Below are 24,538 nucleotides of genomic sequence, written 5' to 3'. Positions count from 1 at the left end.
TAATATCTGCGACGGATATTTTCGTTTCAAATCAGTAAAAATATGTGAGAAACGTTTGGAAAATGTGTCAGTTTCACGAGATATTCCTGTAAATTTGCGAATTCCGTAAAATTCCGAGATTTGAAACGCAAAATCTGTTTAATGAAATAGATAAAAAATCTTTTGCTGTTAAGGAAAAAAATCTGTGAATATAGTAACCCTGGCACTCACTACTCGAACAGGATTATGTTTATATGGTTTATATCGATTTTTTTAATTTGCTATATTCGTGTTGATTTTTATCAAAGTAGTAAGTGGACTACCTGTGAAGCTCTCAACGTGTGAGCATATTGCTTCGCGAAGAAAATTTGTGTATTTCTCGGGATAGAACGATTTTTCTCGTTCTGGAGTGAATCAGTGTAGCGACGCCGTGAAACTATCATCGGGAATCTATATGAATAAAAATGAACAATACATGTAAAAAAAGCACTATCGAAAAGATTTGAATACGAAATAAAACAATAATCAAACAATACACGGGCAAGACGGGCCATCACTGGCCTAATTGTAGTGGATTATTCTAAAACTGAACACGTAAGTATTTCAAATGAAAGTTAACATGAGTCAACAAAGTAATAAAAGTTAGAAACTGAAATGAGTTTGAATGAATTATATCAAACTCTGATCCATACTTACTAGATTTCTCCTTTTCGTCTTTTTGGTTTCTCGCAGACTAATTTCAACTACCAGTTTGGATTAATTTCTCACTTTCTATCTCTCTGTCCTAGCAATGTCCAAAAACTACATTTGACTCCTCGACGACATTTTTTTACAATATTCTACAACGATTTAGCTGTTTTGAAGATGAAGTTTTCGGTAGTAATTCATTCTATATCAACCGATCTGGTGAATTCTTTCTTCAAACGAAATCCTTCGGTAAGTACTAGTTCATTGATCTATAATCATTAAGTAAATATTCCTAAAGATTCAACTGTACAGAGATACTGAATTAGCACTACAGTGAGAAATGTATGAATTTTTATCAATGCTTTATATATACATTTCGAAAGCATTTACATGCTATTTTTACTAAGTTTAGTAAACAGCCATAGCGGCAGTTGTTTTTCTATTTTATCTGGTGCATCTCATATAAAAATAACTCTTATTTCAGGACATCAGGTTACAGTACTATTTTTACTTTGACTCGCATTGTTTCGTGGGCTTACCGTGTTGGAACTCTCCTGGAGTAATTTTCGAGAGCGAAACGAACAAAGCAAAAAGGAAAGTGGTGTATCAGCAGCCGATGAATGTAATATTCCAATAGAAAAGGAATAATTCTGTTACAAGAAGAATAATATAGGTTTCATTCAAATCATATTTTTATGTATTGTATTAGCAGAAGTCAATAAAAGTGCACGAATGTATTTCGATGTGTTTAATTTATAAAATATGCCATAAGTGTGAGTTTCTGGCTTTTCCAAATGAGAGATATAGTATTTTGTGTCTAGAGTACGTTCGTTGGATTCTTCATCTAATTCTAATACAATATCCTTTTTACAACAAACAATTGTAAAGTAACTTCCAATTACCCCAACACCTTTTGCGGTGGTACCTGTAGGTACATGTATTGGAGCTTCAGTTAAAGTATACGACGTTCGGTCTCCACTCAAATATTTGAAACCATATATTTTTACTATTAACACATCTTCGTTTGCTTTCATCGCTATCCATTCTCCGCAGCGGATTGAAGTAAATACTTCATTAACCTCACGCACAACTGCTTCATTGACTGCTGATGTTTCTCGAAATCGATAAGAGCGATCACTCGAACATCTTTGAGTGCCATTAGATAAAATCCATAGGAACGTACTTTTCTTGACATGAATCACAGTACCTTTCTTGTTTCTAATGGCTAATATATACATATATATATATATATATATATATATATATATATATATATATATATATATATATATATATATATATATATATATATATATATATATATATATATATATATATATATATATATATATATATATATATATATATATATATATATATATATTAAATGTATAACTCTACCATTGTATTCTTTTAGTTAGACAATATTTGTTTTTCAATATAATAAGGCCATTCAAACATGTTCAAATTATTTCTTAATTTTGGTTGTCAAACACTGCTTGAAATATTGATAGCAAATCAGTCGTATGCATTTCGAGCAGTTACAATTTTTCAATCGCACTTATTCTACACTATTCCAAATCATTCTTCTGCTTTTTTCAAAACATTCCAATTCAATCCGAATTATTCGAACAACATTTCAAAAAATCCAATAACTAAACTTCAAACTAAAACTATTCTTACATACAATCACGGAGTGTCGTCCCCCTCGGAGAAAGCTGTTTAATATATGCAATTCACTCTTCTCTTAATTTTTCAAGCGTCAATTTCAACATCAAAAGATCCACACGATTGATTACCCAACCAATTGAACAATCCAATGACCGTGGTCACCACGAGATAGCGTTATGGTGATTGTTTTGACATATCCCATTTAGACAAATTTTTGACGAATTTTTCAATTTACTTGAGTTTGAATGAATGCAGATGGCAAAACCTTACAGATATGGGTAAGAAAAACGATTATTCATGTATTTTCAGATTTTGCTTGAAGATTCGAACAAAATGCAGGGTTTATTTTCTTATGAATCGAATACTAACATACAAAAACGTGTGAAAATTTGGTAAAAAAATCGATCATTAATGATTCAGTAACTTTCCGTGGTATGTTTGAATGATATTTATGGAGAAATCGTAACATGAAATACCAAATTCGAAGAAGTGAGGTTGGGTACTATTTTCATATCTGGGATATTCTTTGTTTTTTGGGATGGATTTTGAGACTTATTGATAAATTATGATCAAAAGTTTTATGACTAGTCTATTTAATCATGTTTTATCATATAAATCAAATCTTTATGTGAACTGAAAATCTTAAATCAAAAATCTTAATCTTAGTAATACAAAGATCTATAAAGGGCGAAACTGTCATTCCATTTGTTTACGTAAGTTCCGCCATCCGTGTTCCATGCCAAAAAACAGAGCGATACTTCAATAGCTAGTAAAGAAGGGCGAAACTATTTATTTTCTTTATTTGAGATGGTTTCCGAGCCTTTTACTACTGGTAATTGTGGATGAGACGATACCTTAGATTTGCCTTAGTCGCGAAAACGAACCAATTTCACGAAAAATACGCAAGGGTGTAACTTCATAATTCACACAGGAAGCATAAAAGTTAACAAATCGAAAAAGCTCTTTTTATGTTGATTTATTCAGTGGATATAGAAGTAAAGACATCATATTAACAAGATATCCAGCTCTCACATTTCCCGAACAAATCATTGGCAACAACATTTTTTGCGAGCATGGCGCCCTCAGGCGAGTTCGCACCGAATCTCGTACACAGAAGTAAGGAAGAGAAATGTCAAATTCGTGCGCGCCAAAATAGCAGCACTGCGCAAACATACAATTGACATGATATGTTGAATGTGACACCGTGCGATGGCGTTGCTGAACTGAAGATTGATTTCGCTCCAAGCTGACAGGGTCTGATAGAAGGAAAGTGGTTAAATTTGCATGCCCTTTAAAGATAAAGCAACAGTTCATCGACTAATAAAAAAATTCAACGATTTGTTTTAGTCTTTGTTGAGACGTAGAGCCGTCTTGAGCTAGTTTTAATATGATCAGTATCTAACGGGGAAACAGATTGGAAAACTGACATATGAACACAATGATGTAATGAAAACCGCGAAAATGGTACCGCAGAGACGAGACTTGAACCCGCAGCTAACTCCTAACCGGGGAAATTGTTTTACCAATTAAACTACCCTGCATATGAAAACACATGAAGAGAAAGTCCAATTCATTGGACGAAACTAAGCATGCTTCGCTATATTTAGCCACCACGGTATTCACTTATATTCCCATATCGACGGAAACAAATTCAACAGAAACACATACAATGATCACGAGTCTATTTCTACCCATCTATTCTTGCCACACGATACTGATTCGAGACATTTGTTTTTGTTTATTTCCCTATCTACGAGGTAACACAAACAATTTCCCCGGTTAGGAGTTAGCAACGGGTTCGAGTCCCGTCTCTGCGGTAACATTTTCGCGGTTTTCATTACATCATTGTGTTCATATGTCAGTTTTCCAATTCGTTTTCCCGTTAGATACTGATCATATTAATCAAAAACTGTTCTGAGAATATACGATAATTTCTAAATAGGATTTGAAAGTAAAGTCGAAACATTCATCGACGTTTTTCTCCATTTGCTGTCAATGTTCGATTTGCCCTTCTTTGAAAAATTTGCCCTTCTTTGTATTCAGTGTATGCAAACCATGCGAACCGCTCCCGCATAGCGTTTTGGCTACCTGGGCAGCCATGGCCACCAGACGGCTACCAAAATTGATTCAGTGACGGTTGTCAAATCTAATTTGACAAACAAAGCCGCCTGTATCTAAGTTAGCAGAGCGTTTTCATCTTCTCAACTTTTCTGAAAATGTCAAAGATTTCAATGTGGAAAAATCCTGGCGGATACAGTTGTATCGTTTGAGTTGTATATCTGGTGCGCGTGAGGCAGTCGGTCACCAGAATGTCTGCCAGCCATATTTTTCCAGCTGGTAGCGTTAAGTCAGCCATCTGGCAGCCTTGTGTATGCGGGTTGTAATTTAATTTTCTCTACAATATGATCTGGCCACCTTGTTATGTCGTGCCTGTCTACTAAACTGTTATAATCATTGACAGATAAGTTAATTTTATGAGTTGTGTGGGGCGTAGATTTGTGAGGTATGGAATTTTCGTATTTTAACAGAAATTATGATACAGTTTAGCTTGAAAATACTTTGATTCATTAGTGAAAATTGTTGTGAGTGAAAATATGTTGAAGTTCTGTTGAAGTTAGGTCGTATATATGAGAATATTGAAAAACATTTTCTCCGGGGCGACAATTTGCCATCCATTTTTTCTTACATCTTTTCTCTTTTCCCCTCAATGATTGTTTTTCCATTTCTTCATCCACAAACACTGATGTAAACAAACTTGATGTGCTATATTTTTTTTCTAGACGTACGGTTTACGTTCCGCTTTGAAGGAGTAGATCGCGTGTTTTGGTTTTCGTTGATATGTGAATATTTTATTCGTTTAGCTCTGATAACGTTAAGTCTAGCAACTTACCATTCGCTGACTTTGGTGTATTGCAGGCTCTTCATTGTAACGGAAGTGGTCAAGTAGAAAGTCATAGAATTCATACGATATGGCTCAGGAAAAAATTACTTTAGCAGATGCGCTTTCTAATGTGGAAGTGCTGGATGAGCTACCTTTGCCTGACGAGCAGCCGTGTATTGAGGCGCAACCATGTTCGGTTGTTTACCAGGCAAATTTTGATACTAATTTCGAAGACCGCAATGGTTTCGTTACGGGAATAGCTAAATATATCGAGGAAGCTACAACTCACGCAAACTTGGTAACTATTGGTTTCTGATTACTCGGAATATAATGTTAATGATTACCTGTTACAGAATCAATTGCTTGACGAAGGACAAAAGCATGCCGTTATGCTATACACCTGGCGTTGCTGCTCTCGAGCAATACCTCAACCAAAATCTAACGAGCAGCCTAATCGGGTTGAAATTTATGAAAAAACAGTCGAGGTTCTAGCGCCGGAGGTGAACAAGTTGTTAAATTTTATGTACTTCCAGCGAAAAGCTATTGAAGCTTTTTCCGGGGAAGTTAAACGTTTATGTCACGCTGAAAAGCGCAAGGATTTCGTATCCGAAGCGTATTTGTTGACATTGGGTAAATTCATCAATATGTTTGCCGTGTTGGATGAGCTGAAGAACATGAAGTCGAGTGTGAAGAACGATTACAGCACCTATAGGAGAGCTGCCCAATTTCTAAAAGTGATGAGCGATTCGCACACTTTGCAGGAGTCGCAGAATCTGTCAATGTTTTTGGCAACGCAGAATAAAATACGAGATACAGTCAAAGATACTCTAGAGAAGATAGCTGGTTATGAGGATTTGCTTTCCGATGTAGTTAACATTTGCGTTCACATGTACGAATCGAAAATGTACATGACTCCCGAGGAGAAGCACATGCTTGTGAAGGTAATGGGCTTCGGATTGTTTCTAATGGATTCAGAGATATGCAACATCAATAAGTTGGACCAGAAGAAGAAACTTCGCCTTGATAGGATTGATCGGATTTTTAAGAATTTGGAAGTTGTGCCGTTGTTTGGAGACATGCAAATAGCTCCGTTCAACTACATCAAGAGAAGCAAACATTTCGATCCGAGCAAGTGGCCGTTGTCCAGCTCGCAAGCTATAAGTCCGCAGGCTGACTTGATGGTGCATTTGCCCACGATTCGAGAGGATCACGTCAAGTACATATCGGAGTTGTCGCGTTATAGCAATGAGGTTACGACAACCTATAAGGTAATGAGTGAATATTAATGTCACAATTTAACAATATTCCTTATTTTTCGTATTTTCAATCTTGTATCAGGATAATGCCACCGATGCTGAAAACAAGGCCACGGCAGATCTAGCGTTACGAGGTTTACAACTCTTGGCCGAGTGGACATCGGTAGTAACAGAACTGTACTCCTGGAAGCTTCTACATCCTACCGATCATCACCAGAACAAAGAGTGTCCGGTAGAGGCGGAAGAATATGAGCGTGCAACGCGCTATAACTATTCGGACGACGAAAAATTTGCGCTGATCGAAGTGATTGCCATGATCAAAGGACTGCAGGTTTTAATGGCACGTATCGAAACAGTTCTCTGTGAAGCGATTCGTCGGAGTATTTATGCTGAACTGCAGGATTTTGTGCAGTTGATACTTCGTGAACCACTTCGCAAGGCAGTGAAAAATAAGAAGGATCTTATTCGGTCGATAATTATGTCTGTTCGGGAAACCTCAGCTGATTGGCAGAAGGGTACGGAACCAGCCCATGATCCTGTTATCAAAGGAAAGAAGGATCCTGATGGTGGTTTTCAGATCAATGTTCCAAGATTGAACGTTGGTCCATCATCAACACAATTGTACATGGTCCGGACGATGTTGGAATCACTGATCGCTGATAAATCCGGAGGCAAACGAACTCTTCGAAAAGATATCGACGGTTCGTGTCTGCTACAAATTGACGCATTCCATAAGCTTTCTTTTTACTGGACCTACTTGCTTAGCTTCAGTGAAACACTGCAAAAGTGCTGCGATCTGTCACAGCTTTGGTATCGTGAATTTTATCTGGAAATGACCATGGGTCGTAAAGTTAATGTAAGTTTTTAATGCTATACTTTGTAGCTTAGATTTTGAAAAATTTATTCTGTTTCAGAAATGTCTTGTTCGTCATCAACATAACGAGGAATGCAATGACCTGATCACAATGGAAAAACGTATCCAATTTCCCATTGAAATGTCAATGCCCTGGATTTTGACGGATCATATTCTTCGCACGAAGGAACCTTCCATGATGGAGTATGTGTTATATCCCTTGGATTTGTACAACGATTCCGCTCTGTATGCATTGACCATATTCCGGAAGCAATTTTTGTACGATGAAGTAGAAGCGGAAGTCAATCTTTGCTTTGATCAGTTCGTATATAAATTGAGCGAACAGGTTTTCGCCCATTACAAACAACTGGCAGGTAGCATCTATCTGGATAAACGCTTCCGTGTTGAATGTGAAGTGCTTGGATTCAATTTCCAGTCTCACCCGAAGAACAATCGCTATGAAACACTGTTGAAACAAAGACACGTACAACTGTTGGGACGATCGATTGATCTAAACAAACTTATTACTCAGCGGATTAACGCAGATATGCAGAAAAGTTTGGAACTAGCGATCTGTCGCTTTGAAGCCAGCGATATAACTGGGGTAGTCGAGCTGGAAGCTCTGTTGGCTGTCAATAAACTATGCCACAAATTACTGTCCAGATTCCTTGCTTTGGATGATTTCGACGCAATGCTGAAGGAGGCTAACCACAACGTTTTGGCACCGTACGGCCGAATTACTTTGCATGTGTTTGTGGAATTGAATTACGACTTTTTGTCGAATTACTGCTATAATGCCGCCACGAATCGCTTCGTACGTAACAAGTTGCAGATTCCATTTTCGGGGGCAATTACCCGCGAAAAAGCTCCCGTCATGTCCCACTACTATCTATGGGGATCGAAACCGTTGAATGCTGCTTTCTCCACTCAGTACGGACAGTACACGGGATTTGTCGGTTCATCTCATTTCCATGCGATTTGTCGCCTCCTCGGATATCAAGGAATCGCCGTCGTGATGGATATTATTCTGAAGGACATCGTAAAACCATTGATCCAAGGAAATCTCCTTCAATTCACCAAAACACTGATGTCCGCAATGCCAAAATCTTGCAAGCTTCCTCGTTGTGATTACGGTTCACCGGGTGTGCTTAGCTACTATCAGGCACATCTGGTGGACATTGTGCAGTATCCGGATGCCAAAACTGAACTTTTCCAACTGTTCCGCGAGATGGGAAACTCGCTCCTGTTTTGTCTATTGATTGAACAGGCTCTGTCCCAGGAGGAGGTTTGTGATCTGTTGCACGCAGCACCGTTTCAAAATATCTTGCCCCGTCCATACTGCAAGGAGGGCGAGAAACCGGAAACGAAACAAAAACGACTGGAAACAAAGTATGCTTCACTGCAGATTGTGCCGAACATTGAAAAGCTTGGAACGGCTAAGGTAAGTTATCGTCTACGTGTTTTCTTGTGTTTCACAGTTGTAAAAGAAGCAAGAGTATTGCCCGGATTTTGATTGTTCATACTGTCCTAAACCGCTTCGTGTGACATTGTTATTTGTATCGCATATATGATATGCGAATGTATACCGAATGCATACATGCATAGTTTCGCCTTCTATCTGCACTCCGCAATATTGTAATGTTGAACAAGAGACAAGAATACCGTTACCCTTCGAGATTCGAAGGAACTCGAGAGCGTCGCAGATACTCGTACGTAGCACACTACTCTGTCCATCGTTGCTTTGACCAATCGCATGCCGCTTTGAAGTCAATGAATAGATGATGCGTGGGTACGTTGTATTCACGATACTTCTGGAGTACTTGGGACGCTACAGGTGCTATTCGTAGACTTGGTACGGCTCTACGAATTTTACTAGCTATTGGTAATAGACGAAGGAACAGGATTTGAGAGAGAACCCTGCAGACCACGTTCAGCAATGTGTTTGCGCGGTAATTGCAACAGTCAAAATTAACACATCGGATCAGAAGAAACAATTAAACTAATGGCGGAAGTTTTGGAAGTGTCACTTGAAGAAGACGATATGAGAGATAAGATTAAAACGTGCATTCTATTGAAAATCAATTCAGTTGTTAACAATAACGTGAAGGAGTATATAACCTCCTTGAGGTTATGATAAACAAATGGTGATGATGGTCCCACCTCATACCCCTACGAGTTATCTAAATGATAAATTATATTTTTGCACATATCTTAACCAGTAAACAAAAGAAAACGACCTGATTAATCTAGCTGGTATAGATTCTTCCTCAAAAGAACGACTGACCATAAAATAACATTAAAATAGGATTTACTATCCAGGGTTAATCAAGAAAATTTCCAACCCGGGAAGATCCTTGATCACATCAGGAATCGAACCCGATATCTTTTCCAGTATCAGACGGTAATTCATCTGGCCCTTCCCGCCGGACCAGTTCATCACTACACACATCAGCTATGATAGAGTAATGAGACTGCAGATGAGCAGAGCCAAGCCCAATTTCATCAACAACTGTCGATCCCAATTAGTTTCCTGAATCTATTCCTTAAATTATTAATCAAACCTTGCGATCAAGGTCAAGAGCAAACTTAACATACTGAATGCTGAGGCTCTTCGGCCAGTCCTGTTCGCTTTCCAAATAGTCTACCTGCTTCGCGCGCGAGGCTCAAACGTTTGTAGACTGCTTATTATTTTTAACTCTCAAACAAACTAAAAATCCATTATCATCATACCGAACACAGTAACTTAATTCGTTTCACAATAATATATATAAACCAAAAGAAAATACAATCTTCGTAATACGTGAAAAAAAATCTAAAAAATTTGAACTAACTAACTAGACATTTGCTTACAAAACGGAGTTTATGTGTGAAATACATAACTTTTTGAACTCCACCAATGTCGTTGCGCGTTTGATTTCTCTTGGCATCGAATTGAAAATTATCCCCTTGTACAATAATGAGTTTTGCGATCTGCCTAACAAAAAGCTTGGTGTTATAGCATCAGATGCGTTTCTAGTATTGTACCTATGCAAATCAGTTCCTCTTTCAATTCGATCACACAAATGCCATTCAAGATCTTGAAAATAAATACCATGGCTAAGTAGTAAATTCTCTGTTTCACTGAAAGCCATTCTAATGCGTTCAGTAGGAAATCTGAGGAGGTATATTTACTACAATTATAGTATTAATCGCATGATTTTATTTTGCAGTCGCTGTAATCTCAAGATTTGTGTGTTTTTAGCAAGAAACAATGGATGGGCAAAAGTCAATGTGTGATGAAATGACTATTTTATACAGTAGAATCTTACTACGGATCGTTAGGTCATTTCTCAAACGATACAATATATCGTACTTTTTGACAATCTTCTTGATGACGTTATTAATATGAGAATTGAATGTTAACTTTTCATCAATTATCACACCAAGATACTTCATTTCTCTAACGCAATCAATAGTTTTACCATCAATTTTCACATTGGCGTCATGACCGGTGCTAACAGAAGAAAAAACCATATGTTTAGTTTTCGCGACATTTAGTTTCAGTTGCTTAAATTTTAACCATCGAACCAGCGAACTTAGATCCTCGTTTAAATGTGCAACAGCTTCATTGAAATCTTCAGCCGTAATGAACAGAACAGTATCATCAGAAAACAAATTTATATCACACAAACGTAAGACTCGCTTCATATCATTAATATACATAATAAATAGAATAGGACCTAACACACCTCCCTGAGGCACACCAAGTGAATTACCGAGTACAGTCTTTTGAGATCTACCACATAAATAGTTTTCAAACCATTAATGTGTCATTCCCCCGATGCCAAAACGCCGTAATGTCTGTTTCAAAGGCTCTCTTCAGATTCAAGAACACAGCAAAAATACTCTTTTTTGCTTCGATTTTCTCCTTCCATTTTGCCAATACTAGGTTCAAAGCGGTTTCACAAGAGTGACCCTTACGATATCCCGATTGTTCCGGTATTAGCAAACTGTTAGAGTTCAAATAGTTAATCAGCTGATCTTTAACAAGTTCCAGAATTTTTTTCCAGCGTGTGCAACATGTGAATGGGACGGTACTCCTCGGCTTTATCCGTTCCAGTAACCTTGGGGATAGGAACCACCAGAGATTCTTTCCACACTTTTGGCATGTGCCCCGTGTACAACGATTCATTTACCAAATCCAGTAGATCGCGTCCGATAACATGAAAGCAATTCTGTATCACTTTTTAGTTTACATTATCAATATCAGTCGATTTTCCCAAATTTAAACAAATATTTTTCAATTGTTCACCAAGTGATTGGTTGAAATTCACCCACCAATTCAATACTTTGATTGATCTGCTGAACACTATTTATGAAATAACTGTTGAACTTTTCAGATATAATTTGTTCTGTGTGTTTATGGTTATGGTTATGGTTTTCGATGCACTATGTGTAGGCTTGAGCAACTGTTTGAGAATTTGCCATAACTCTGCTGTTTTGTTGATTTTGATCGATCTTCCTCTGTATGTATTCATATCTAGTCTTCTTCAGGGCCCGTGATCAGGGCTTATATACACAAGCTCCAGTGACTATCATTGTTAGTTCTACAAAACCTCTTGTACTGTTTATCCCTCTCCTGTTTTAACTGTAAGAGGTCTATTGAGTACCAACTAGTCGAGCTGTTCAAACTAACATACTTTTCAGTTACTAATTCATTAGTACACTTTTCCAATATGTCAGCAAGAATAGATGCCCTGTGATCCAAATTTCCAGTCAACTGTGTACAACCCAAGCTTCTTGATACAAGTCGAGATAGGGTTTGCTTTGAATAGTTTTTCCAACACTTTCATTTTCATCGAATTTTCCTCATTTCTAGAGCTACTCGTTACGGAAATTGCAATTGTTTCATGATCTGAAATCTTGCAATCGGATTCCACATTTGAATAAACACCGTCGAAATTGGAATACACGTGATCTATCAATATTTTACTGTATCTCGAAATTCTTGTAAATTCATTCACAGTTTGCTCCAAATTGAAGAATTCTGCTAACTGTTTAAATTGATTCGAACCTTGATCACTGAGCCAACCAACATTAAAATTTCCAGTAATAATATTTAGTGTACCAAAATCGACGAAATCCTCCCACCAGTTTTCTAGAATTTCCAAAAACTGGCTACAGAACTACATCGGTTACCTCACAGAGTGGAATCCCACTGCAATGGAACTGTAGAGGTCTATTAAGCAAACGTGCATCTCTTATTAATATGGTTAACAAACTAAATGCCAATGTAGTTTTTCTCAGTGAAACGCATCTTGATCGATACACCAACTTCAACATTCCACAGCATGTGATGTTTCGCAAAGATCGCAGGAGAAATTCCATGGGTGTTGCACTATTTATACCTCAGAACTAAGTTTGGATTTTACCTGGGATGTTCAAGATTCGCCAAGCGAAAGTGACCACTTCCCGATAATATTTGGATCTGCAGCGACGACAGTCGAAGCTCACCGTGAATCAATCAACCTACGAAAAATAGATGGGAACAACTTTGCCGATGAACTGGACAATCGGTTAGTAAACCTTTCCTTTGATTTTTCCTTCGAAATATTTTTCGAGCATATTTGGAACACACTGAAGTTCCTATTCGGCACCGAAACGAATAACATGTAATTCTAAAATCCCTCAACCATACTGGGATGAAGAACTCATTACAGCTAAAGTGCTAACACGAAGTGCTTACAAAGCATCGAAACGTCTATTAACCACTGAAGCATATTTTGAATACACTTATACTGATCGTTCCTTTCGGTCTATGGTGAAACGAAAAAAAGGGGAGTACTGGCAATGGCTTTGTGATTCCTTAGATAGCAACACCTCCGTCGATAAATGGTGGAAGATGGCACGTAGATTAAAAGGACGTGTCTTTTCAAGTGATCGACGCATTATACCTAAATCGTTACTTGAGGAACTGTTAGAACGTTTAGCTCCTAGCAATGTAAAACAAAGTACAATTGAATTCCGACATTGCAGTTGTAATGATCAAGAAACTTCCGACTATTTCATAATGAATGATTTGAAGAGTGTATGTTACTGAAATCCGGAAAAGATCTCTCACCTGGAATTGACGGAGTACTATTTTGTTATTAATCATCCACCGCCCAATGCTATGAAATCACTCCTATCTATTTATAATCGTATACATGGCCGGCCAATTGCTTTAGCATCCTGTTTCCGGAAAGTGTTCGAGCTTATGGTGGGGAAAAATTAGAATGGCATATAGAAAGCAATGGTATCCTACCCTTGGAGATGTGTGAATTTCGCAAGGGAAAAGGTACGATGGATGCGCTTCATCTTCTGGTTGTCCATGCATCAAAAGTGTTACAGCGAAAACATCTAGTAATCTGCAGTATAGACTTGAAAATTGCCTATGATAATGTGGATATCGATTTACTGGTTCGTCATCCGTGACATTTACAGATTATTGGAAGATTTTATATACTTTGATCGAGAAATGTGAATGTTAAAAATGTGAATAACTGTCAACCAAAATAAACTCAGTGATAGTGTAGTTTTTATGATCTTTCGTTAAAAAGCGTCGATAATCTTCGGAAAGTGTCTGAAAATACAATGACAACAATACAAGGAAGAAAATGACATTAGGACCTATGAATACGCAACCATTTTCTTTATTTTATTCATATTGTAACTTTATATTATTAACACATTTAGTTCATGTCATAGTTACAACACATTTGATTTGATACACTGATCTGAATTGATCACCAAATTCTTTTATGCAGGATATAGCGTCTTGGTGCAACATATCAGTTCATTGACTGGCTATGCTCTTACTTAAGTGGTACAGCCTTACGAGTCAAGATAGATTCCATCTGTGTCATCTTCGTTCACGAATATATCAGGTGTACCTCAAGGCAGCAACATGGGTCCACTTCTGATTTCGCAGTTTTTTAATGATACTACTTTGCTGCTCGGCTGCAAATTAGTTTACGCCGACGATTTAAAACTATACCTTGAGGTACGCTCTATTGACGATTGCGCCCGTCTTCAAAAGCTTCTGGATGAATTCGTTATCTGGTGTCGAAGGAACTGGCTTATCGTCAGCATTGCGAAATGTCAGGTCATAACATTCCACCCAATATTAAATTCATTACATTTCGTCTATAAAATTGATTTGAATTATCGTGTTAAGGGGTAAGGCCACCAGGCGCGTCAAAAAACTAAAACGAATTTAGAAACGTTTTCCGAAAATATAGTGAGAGCTGTCGAAATTTATTTTTCAGTGTCTAATAAAGTGTACTTCGACGTACAAAAAATAATTATTGTTGCATAATTCCGATAAAAATAACCTCTTCATCACCAAGTTTCGAACCGGTTGTGTCTTCAAATTTAGAGCAGGAACAGGAACCAAAGTTTTTTTTAAGTATATATCATAAATATCATATATAAAAAAATTATAAGCACATAAGTGCATAGTTCAATTGTTACATGAAAATTCCATATTGAATTGTTTAAAAAAAAAGTTTACAACATATCAAGAAACCGCTACGTAGTATATTAAATAATGTGCTTATAAAAGTTTCCTTGAAATTTGGAAACAATCGATAACAATTTGTAGCTGCCATAAGTTCGCTCGATTTGGAAGATCGTGTTTGGAGAAAAACGCGTTTAAGGAGCGGGTAGGGTCTAACACTTTTGAAAAATCATTTATTATTTTCTTTATATTTTCTTATAGTAAAATATTTCAAGAATTTTCTGTGAAATTTTTAAGCGCACAGGCTCAAGATTTCTACTTCGATTGACTTCATAACTGGACAAAACATTCTTGAAATGTTTCGTTATAATAAATTATAAAAGAAAAAATTGATTTTTTGAAAATGTTAGACCCTACGGGCTCCCTGGAGTAATTAATTGTTTCCATTGATAAAAAACCAGACCCCAACGTTTCCCTTTTCGTTGTTTGTTTTTTTTTTATGGCGGATTTTTTCGTGAAAAATAGTAGTTTTCAATTTTAACAAGCACCAAAAATTAAAAAAAATTAAAAAAAAAACAAACAGAAACGTAGAAAAACTTCTAATCTAATTATGCTGCGTTCATTTGTTCACTTCTGATTGGTCTGCGCTGAGATACAGACACCGCAAATCATGATTTTAAGAAGCGTTTTCAAAAGTACCTCTTCGCCGAAAAAAATACAAAGTGTTGTTCGAATAATGCTTTTTATTATGCAAAACATTTGAATCTATTTTTTTGAACGATATCTCTGGGAAAAATTCGCAAAAATGATGATTTTTTCATCGTTTAGACCAGGGGTTCCCAAACTATTTTGGGTGATGGACCCCTATACTAAGATTAACTTAGGCCTCAGACCCCCATCAACAAACTGCTTTAAAAAATTCAGTTTCTTGCTTTTTTTAATATTGATGTAAAATACTTACCAATTTCTGCGGATGGTCAAATAAACACAACTTTTTAGCGTAAATATTTCAAATAACAACTTATATCAAACAGTAGGGGGTCGATTTCTAGACCTCGTCGACCCCCATAGTCAGTTTTCGTTTATGTCGACCCCTGCAAAAAGGATATCGACCCCAAGGGGTCTATATCGACCACTTTGGGAACTCCTGGTTTAGACCCTACCCGTCGCGAGGTGCCTTCGCAAATTGTCGTAAACAACCAGTTCGAGATTCATTTTGACCACAAGACATTTTTATTTCATTCTGGAGGGTTTTAGGGAAAATCGGACGTGATTTTAAAGATTGCTCGCTAGTTCGGCCTATACTTGAAAAAAATGTTAGCATAGTTTGGAGTCCGTATCAGCTAGCTTGGACTTTACGAATTGAACGCGAGCAGAAAACATTTGTTCGACTTGCTTTAAGAAACCTTCCCTGGCAAAATTCGCAATATCCCGATCGCTGTATTGTATCTCCGAAGCTTTTATCTAGTTATGACTTCCGTGCATCATCACGATTGCTACGTTCTACTGGTTTACTTCAACCGAGATTTCATCGAAAGACGTTTGGATTCTATGAACCGTTAAATATTCATCAAGACCCCTTTCTCTGTCAGCATACAACCAAGGTTCCACCGGGATTGGTTACCTGATCTTTCCTTTGGTTACTCGTTCCTCGGCACTGGCACCGCGGGGTGGTAGGGATAGGAGTTACTGGACAAGAGGTTAAGGACCACTTTGGGGTCTATATTACGCATTGCCCAGTTGTTTACCAATCAACCAATTAATAAAAAATACTTTCAAATACATAAAAATTAATACTTACGACAAAATCCTTCATTCAGTTATAAAGTATATTCTATGTAGACTAAATTGACATGAGAAATATGTATTTTTCATGTTTGAAAAGGTAATATAATATTTCATAACATTTGAGCTGAATCGAATTAGAAAAATTGCACTACATTTTCCGATATTAATTAGTATGCTTTGTTTTCATTGCAAACAGCAAACAATGATTGCCCGGGAAGGAGACCTGCTGACACGCGAGCGCCTTTGTTGTGGTCTTAGCATATTCGAGGTTATCCTCGGCCGAGTGAAGTCGTTCCTCGACGATCCTGTTTGGGCAGGACCACCCCCGGTCAATGGCGTAATGCACATCGATGAGTGTTCGGAGTTTCATCGTCTTTGGTCAGCGTTACAATTTGTGTATTGCATTCCGGTGGCTGGGACGGAGTACACTGTGGAGTGAGTATCAGCTTGGAGTTTGAGGATTTTAAATTGAAATATTAAAATAACATTATATTCCTTTGAAATTCAGGGAATTGTTCGGTGAAGGTCTCCATTGGGCTGGATGTGCAATTATTATTTTACTAAATCAGCAGAGGAAGTTCGAGGCGTTAGATTTCTGCTATCATATTCTACGAGTTCAACGTGTCGATGGAAAAGATGATACTGTTAAGGGAATCGTAAGTGCAGATTATATTTGCAGATAAAAAAAGCACTAATTATATGATGTTTTGTAGAATTTAAAACGCATGGTCGATCGCATTCGTCGTTTTCAGGTACTGAATTCGCAGATTTTTGCAGTACTGAATAAATATCTGAAAAGCAATGACGTCGAAGGGTCTAATGTAGAACACGTGCGCTGTTTCCCTCCTCCGCCACATCCGACGGTTGTACCGTCTCACTACCACGACCCGAACAAACTACGAGCACAATAGATTGTGCTATGTTTTCATGGTTCATCTTTAAAAGTTAGTGCGTCTCACGAAAAAAAGTATAATATTAATATGCTGTATTTATCGTATATGTTTGTTTTGCGTTTCGCTCAGTGAGTTTACATTTATTTCGACGTGTATTAAGTTGTATTTTTATAGATATTTATTTTGCTCCATTGATTGCAATTGTATTAAAACAAAAATTCTAGTTTTATTGAGACATTATTCCTGTGCTGCGAGATAAAATATGCGTCATTTGGAATGATGAACAAATTAGTTTAAGTAGGACATCGCATTATATACGCTTTTTGAAAGCGCATTTATTCCGATACAGATACATCGGCAATCGTTTGAAGACGATATTGAAGTTTGCGTTTTTCAATAAAAACAATTATTTTGTTTTATTCTATTGATTCGGATCCAGGAATAGAGTTTCATCACCGAAAAAGTTATATGATATGCAGTTTCGGGGAATTAATTTTGAATATTAGCTTTATTTTGAACAGGAATATCCTGTTATCACGTTACTGGTAGGATTTAAAGTTCGAAATTCGCTTTTACCGATTTTCTTCATTTCTATTCTATTGCTGCATTTGTTTAAGTAATGAAAACTTCGATATCATATATGAAATTTATACACCATATTTTATTAAATAGACCTAAACTATACATTACCGATTATAATTAAAACAAGTACTCAAATCACATAATGTACATTTTTTGACTTATTTACGTCGACTAATCTTTATCCGTAAGCCGTCCTTTGGTCTCAGAATCAACTCTCCGAGCAGAGTTAAATTTTCCCGTCGATCTACAGCTTCTATGCGGTACTTTCGTAGTACGGCAGAAATGATCGATTTCTCCTCCAGCACGGCAAACTTTTGTCCGATGCAGTTTCGTGGCCCCGCACTGAATGGGATGTAGGCGTAGGGGTGCCGCCCGCGGCAGTTCTCCGGCAGGAAGTTATCTGGGTTGAACTTGTCGGGATTGGGGAACACCTCCGGATTTCGATGCAGCTGGTAAACTACAATCATCGCCGTCGTACCGGCTGGGATGGTATAGTCTTCAATCTGGACGTCTTCGGTAAGCTTTCTGGCGATAAGTGGAACGCTCGGATACAATCGCAGACCTTCTTTGATACAGCATTCTAGATATTTCATTTCGTTTAGCTCCTTCATGGATGGAAATCGTTCTCGATCGCCGTCCATGATTCGATCTATTTCTTCCACGATACGATCTTGTATCGTGGGTTCGGCTCCCAGTAGGAGTAGAATCCACGATATGGCAGCAGATGTGGTGTCATGGCCTTCAAACATAAATGTGTCAACTTCCTCTCGGATGTCTTCGTTCGATAGAACAGTGCCGTCTTGGGATGCCTCGATTAATAGGTCCAAAAATGCTAGGCGCTTTTTCCGACCAAATTCTTCGGGATTATTATTGCCATCTAAGGTTGACTTGAAGTCCGTGGAGCTTTCATTAGGATTGTTATTGGACTCTTTTTGCTTTCGAATTTCTTCCTTGCGTTCTCGGATAACTCTATTGGAAAACTCATGCAATATGGCAAGACATCTCTGGTGATTTCGGTAGTCTGCAGTTCGTTTGAAAATGAAGTCCGGTTGAAGCCATATCTTTTGTTGCCGATTTTGAACAATGCTGCCTATTCTGAAATTAGAAAGTCATTATTAAAACCAAGGTTTCATTTCACGTTGTGAATTCTTACTGATAGACGGCCTTAACATATTCCGAATCTGAGTTCATTTGAGCGTTAACCAGCCGTCCCATGGCAGTTTCTGTAAAATAGATACTCGTAGCAAATTATTCCAAAGCAAAGAGAGAATGTTGACAGCTATTACCACATACGATATCCAGTGTGCATAATGTTACGTATGGGAAACAGTTGAACCCTACTTCATTGCCAAGTTCCCGTTCCATCCGTTTTACCAAAACAGCGCTTTGTTCCTGGAAAATATCAACGAAGTCATCCAATATCTTAAAATGGAATGCCGGGGTGAGAATTTTTCGTCGGGGGTGCCACTTTTTGCCTTGGCTGGTGAGAAGGCCGGTGCCGAGCCATGGCTTGAGGAACTCGTAGTCGTGACTTTTTTCGATGTGCCTTGGGCTACCGAGGATTGGCTGTTGAAAGAATGAAAAAAGAGTTTTAACATGTTTACTTTTCCTGTATCTTATTGAACGATGTGATGCTTTTGAAGGGTCATTTCACCGAATCGTACAGTACAGTACAGAAAAACAGCACATTATAGTGTGCCTTCAGATAAATTTGTATATCTGTGTTAAATTCAGAAAGAATACTCTCTTGATTGGATTTTAAGATCTATTTTATTTTTTTTATTTATTTTACTTTTTAGGAGCAAGGGAAAAGCCCGCTGGAACTGAGATTTTTGTTCTCCTTCTCCAGCAGGCATAAAACTTTCTCATCTTTGTATCAACAGATAACATTTGTTCAACTGATATATAACGAAATCTTAAATTACCCTTATTTAAACTACAAAGCTAACCAACAACTATTGATATAGTCTAATTATCTAAATAAAACTAGCGGGAAAAGATTCGGAGATAACGGGTTTTAATGGTGTTACGAGATAAATTTAAATGAAATTCATCAGAGCAAGTATTGAAAACGCGACAAATACTCGAAAACGATTTATTAAAGCCATAGTTAGTTCTAGCACAAGGAATTCTGAGAAAGGGATTAAACCGCAAATTACGCCGATGAATGTCAAAATTTAGCTGTTGTAGGAGATCTGCACAATCAATTCGAGATTGGATGAGGTCCTCGACGAAAACAGCTTTCAGTGTATCACGGCGGACAGATAGCAAATCGAGGTGTACGAGCCTACATCGATTTTCGTAGCTTGGGAGATTCAATGGATCTCTCCAGGGCAGGCGACGCAAAGCAAAACGAATGAACTTGCGCTGAACAGTTTCAATGCGCAGCTTATCAGTTTGGTAATATGATGCCCAAACAACAACAGCATACTCCAGTGTAGAACGAACTAGAGCGCAATATAACGATTTCAGGCAGTATATGTTATTGAAATTCTTTGAGATGCGAAAGATGAAACCTAGCATCTTGAATGCCTTAGAAAGGGTATATTCTATGTGACCTTTGAAACTAAGTTTTGAATCCAATAACACACCTTGATCCTTAATTGATGTCTCCCGTTTTAGTACAGCTTGCGAAATAGTGTAATCATACGTGATCGTGGTTCGTTTACGAGAGAAGGAGATAAGGCGTTCAGGACCATTATGTTGACGTTGCACCAGTTGGAAAATACATCCAGCTGTGACTGCAAGAAATTTGAGTCTTTCAGATCTTTGATGAGATGAAACAGCTTGAGATCGTCGGCGAATGATAGCTTCATACATTGCTATGCGGAATTCAGATCGTTTAGATATAGCAGAAATATGAATGGTCCTAGATGGCTTCCCTGAGGAACGCCAGAGCTCACGATGAATGATGTAGTAACGCAGTCGCCAATTTTCACGGTCATACTACGACCAGTCAGATGTGATTCCATCCAATTGATGGTTAATCTTGTCGAATGCAGCAGTGAAATCTGTATAAATGGCATCAACTTGATGTTGCGCTTGCATAGATCGAATGATATATGATGTATATAGAACAAGATTTGTAGACGTATACCGTTTAGGCATGAAACCGTGTTGAGTATCAGATATGTAGCTAAAGCAGTTGTGAGTTATGAAGTCCAGGATTATTATTTCAAATAGTTTTGAAACTGAACATAATGCAGCAATTCTTCGATAGTTTGAAATAAGGGATTTATCGCCTTTCTTACAAACGGGAAAAACGTAAGAGTTTTCCCAAGATTCGGGAAAAATCCAAGCTGGAGAGATAGGTTGAACAGTTTTGTCAAAGGTACAAGAAGACTTCTGCAGCATATTTTCAACACTAATGACGGAATACCATCAGGGCCGGAACCTAATGATGATTTCAGTTTCAACAATGCATTGTTAACGTCAGCAGTCGTAATCGTAGGATGAGGACCAAACGATGAACGGAGTGGAACATTGCTGGTGTCCAAGAGAATATCCTGCGTAGACAAAGTTTCTATGGAGAAACACTTCTAAAGTAGCTGCGGAATAGGTCACAAACACCAGAAGGGGTCGAAGCATTCAGTTCACCAAAAAATATATGAGTTGTTGATCCCGATTCATTCCTCTGATCGTTGACATAGTTCCAAAAACGTTTGGGATTATCTTTAAGATTATTCTGGATGTTGCGTTGGTAGTTATAGTAGAGCGCCTTATTCAGTCGTTTATACCGGTTGTTAACAAACACATAATGTGATCTAAGTTGAAGAGAAGGATGCTTTGTAACTTTTTTTAAGGTAGACCATTTTCATGATCCTTAGATGAAGGGTCAGAATTTGATTTTATCAGAATTAATAATGTGGTGTACCCGGCTCTAAAGGTCACCTGAATAAAAACAGTTGGTTTTGACCGACGCTTCGATTACTAGCTTTGATCTTTCTCGAAAAAAATATTTTCGCCTGAAAATCATCAAAAACAAAATCAGACAAAAACGTTCAATGGTGGTCCTTCGTTGGTCCAATACGTTGGATCATTGGTCCAATGAACGTCCAATCAATCGTTCAACGTGAGGCCAACACGGGACCTTCGTTTGCCGATTTTGAAACAGTGCGTTGAACCGAATGCCATTTGTTTCGTTCAATAAACCCGGCAGAAAGAGGTTCATTGTTGAGCCATTTTTAATATGAGGAGTTGGAGCCCCGTTGGACTAGTTTTACTGGAGAATTTTTGAAGTTTATTCCACTTTTTTTTAAACTAACACTACATGCCTGTACAATTCTTCTACTTCACGTAGAATAACAACTGATTTTCTTTCTATATGAAGGTAACACCTAATTTTCACACTATTTTTGCAAGAGAAAAAACAACAAACCGACCCAGCCAACTGAACGAATCATTCGTGCAGTATGTCGTTCAACAAGCGCTCAACGGCCAACAAAATAGAACGGCCTGCTGGAAGGACAGTTCTTCGACTGGTATAACAGTATAACAGTTCGGGCAGTATAACAGTATAACAGTTCGGGCAGTATAACAGTTCTTATTTCTCGGTTGATTTTTCAGAAGGTCGTAAGAGCAAGTGACAGTTTTTCTTTCTTAGGTTTCACAATTCTGTTTAAAAGTCGAAAGTTTCGGGTATCATGTTATGCAAAAAGTTGAGTGATGAACGTGGAAATGCTTGGTAATTAATAGAAAGGAAAGTAAACAAATAGAAACTGTCACTTGCGCTTACGGCCTTCTGGAAAATCAACTGAGATTTAAGAGACCACTAGACTCGAATGCAATACTACATTGCATATACGGTCATTCTATCATATTAAGAAATTAAGTAATATTTGTGCACTGTACGATATTGCAAGGCGAAGAATATTTTTCTAGAATAATTTTCTAATGCAGGACAACATTGCAATGGATCTATACGAGTTGTGATAGAAAACTCGTTTTTACGGCTTTTGAATGGCGATAACTTCCACTTGCCTCCAGTCAGGTGAAATGATATTTTGTTTTCCATTGAACAATTTCAACAAGCTTTCTTGCGAAAACTGGCACCCAGGCAACCAGAAGTTCCACAATTGCTTAAAACATCCGCAGCCTTGCTGCTTAAAAGTACACGTGGAACTTTTAAGAACTTGGAAGTACAGAAAACGTGAACTTTCTCGCTGCTTAAGAAAACACGTGGTTATTTTGGCATTTCGAAGTACAAAACAAGTTCCGCGTGAACTTTTTCGCTGCTTAAGAGTACCCGTGGTATTTTTGGCAACTTGAAAGTACAGAACAAGTTCCGTGTGAACTTTCTCGCTGCGTAGACGCTGAACAATGTGTTCTAGAAGTAGCTTAGAAGCTGGTTGCGTCGCGCGAACTTTCAAGTGTTCATGATTACATCAAAAACGGGCTGCTTATAATTCTTAACAGGAACTTCGTAAGCCGCTCAAGCCAAATCAGTGCTTTTATCCGAACATTTGGTTATTTGGGGCAGATTCTTCACCAAGCTGAATTTAATTCTGTTTAACCTAAGAGCATTATTATTACAAGACAAAAGTGTTTTTGAAAATGCCGCAATTGAAAAGGAGGGTTGAGTTGTAATTAGAAAACCGGAAGTGAGTATGGGGGTCTCCATACCTCATTCCATTCGACGAACCCTTAAAGATTTTTTTCTCGTTTGGTTAATAGAAAGGCACTGACTGAAAATTTTAATAACTGTTCGACAATTAGTTTTCACGACAATCAATATTTACAGAAGTTTACCATATTGACGATGGTTTTTACCGTACTCGACGACTATACAGATTTACCGTATGAATTATATATCTATTTACAGAATTCTGTAATGAAAATTTGCGTAAAACTGATTGTCTGGTAAAAATTTGCACAGGTGTTGTAAAATGAAATTCATGTACCGAAATATCGGTTATTTTTATTGATTACCGAAAGATTTCGTCAAAAAAATACCGAACAACGGAGTCGAATCTTAGTGTGCAAAAAATATGAAAAGTGGCTCTCTTTCATTAAACTGAAATGATAGAGGCATAGTATATTCGATAAAGTTGAGTAGTTTGAATCATAAATAACTTTGTGTAAAATGAAAAGCTCATAGAAATTAAAAACATATAAGTTTTCTTACAAAAACTGGTTTGAGTAGACCTTTTTCAGAGAATAATTTGTATCATAAATTCTAATAAAGTTACGGGAACAGTACCTTTTACAAATTTGCTTGAAATGACTTCTTGCACAACTTTGTCGAAGTTATTCAGCCCCTATATGTTAATCTTGAGCTAAATAATAGCTTTATCTCACTTTTAGGGGGATTGATCACATAAATAAAATATTCAAAAGATGGCGTCTTTAATTCTCAGCAGCTTTGCTGAAAATAACAGATCGGCTGAAAAGTTCGTATCGTTTCTATGAGAGGGAGCCACTAGAATTAAATCCATACCATTTTCAGTTAGTACCAACCTTCAAAAGATACGT

At 37.5% G+C, this 24,538-nt stretch overlaps 2 protein-coding genes and 1 long non-coding RNA gene across 3 annotated transcripts in view; 2 read left to right on the top strand and 1 right to left on the bottom strand.

Moving 5' to 3' along the window:
- The first annotated feature begins 298 nt into the window (after window positions 1-298).
- Window positions 299-1,394, top strand: LOC131440309 (uncharacterized). The gene is made up of 3 exons (XR_009231375.1): window positions 299-573; window positions 768-915; window positions 1,151-1,394. It is a non-coding gene; the product is annotated as an uncharacterized LOC131440309 (long non-coding RNA).
- Window positions 1,395-4,793: 3,399 nt separating this feature from the next.
- Window positions 4,794-18,144, top strand: LOC131425331 (cytoplasmic FMR1-interacting protein). The gene is made up of 8 exons (XM_058587145.1): window positions 4,794-4,840; window positions 5,254-5,516; window positions 5,572-6,486; window positions 6,557-7,330; window positions 7,389-8,768; window positions 16,789-17,027; window positions 17,101-17,248; window positions 17,306-18,144. The coding sequence occupies exons 2-8, from the start codon at window positions 5,307-5,309 to the stop codon at window positions 17,501-17,503; spliced, it is 3,864 nt and encodes a 1,287-aa protein (XP_058443128.1). The 5' UTR covers window positions 4,794-4,840; window positions 5,254-5,306; the 3' UTR covers window positions 17,504-18,144.
- LOC131425332 (cytochrome P450 4c3-like) overlaps window positions 18,125-24,538 on the bottom strand; it is a 33,217-nt gene continuing 26,803 nt past the window's right edge. The window contains exons 3-5 of the mRNA XM_058587146.1: window positions 19,354-19,633; window positions 19,221-19,290; window positions 18,125-19,162 (exon numbers count right to left, since the gene is read on the bottom strand). Coding sequence (XP_058443129.1) covers window positions 18,226-19,162; window positions 19,221-19,290; window positions 19,354-19,633 — 1,287 coding nt within the window. The 3' untranslated portion in view covers window positions 18,125-18,225. The remainder of the gene's footprint in view (window positions 19,163-19,220; window positions 19,291-19,353; window positions 19,634-24,538) is intronic.

Source organism: Malaya genurostris, chromosome 1 (assembly GCF_030247185.1).
Source record: "Malaya genurostris strain Urasoe2022 chromosome 1, Malgen_1.1, whole genome shotgun sequence".
NCBI classification, from domain to species: domain Eukaryota; kingdom Metazoa; phylum Arthropoda; class Insecta; order Diptera; family Culicidae; genus Malaya; species Malaya genurostris.
The sequence above is the reverse complement of the archived record's forward strand: the minus strand, read 5'-3'. Positions and strand labels throughout refer to the sequence as shown.

Excerpts from the sequence above, each read along its gene's own strand:
- LOC131425331 (XM_058587145.1), top strand. The coding sequence starts at position 5,307 with ATGGCTCAGGAAAAAATTACTTTAGCAGATGCGCTTTCTAATGTGGAA. Across the intron at positions 6,487-6,556 it reads AGGTTACGACAACCTATAAG|GATAATGCCACCGATGCTGA; the intron begins GTAATGAGTGAA and ends ATCTTGTATCAG. Across the intron at positions 8,769-16,788 it reads AAAAGCTTGGAACGGCTAAG|CAAACAATGATTGCCCGGGA; the intron begins GTAAGTTATCGT and ends CATTGCAAACAG.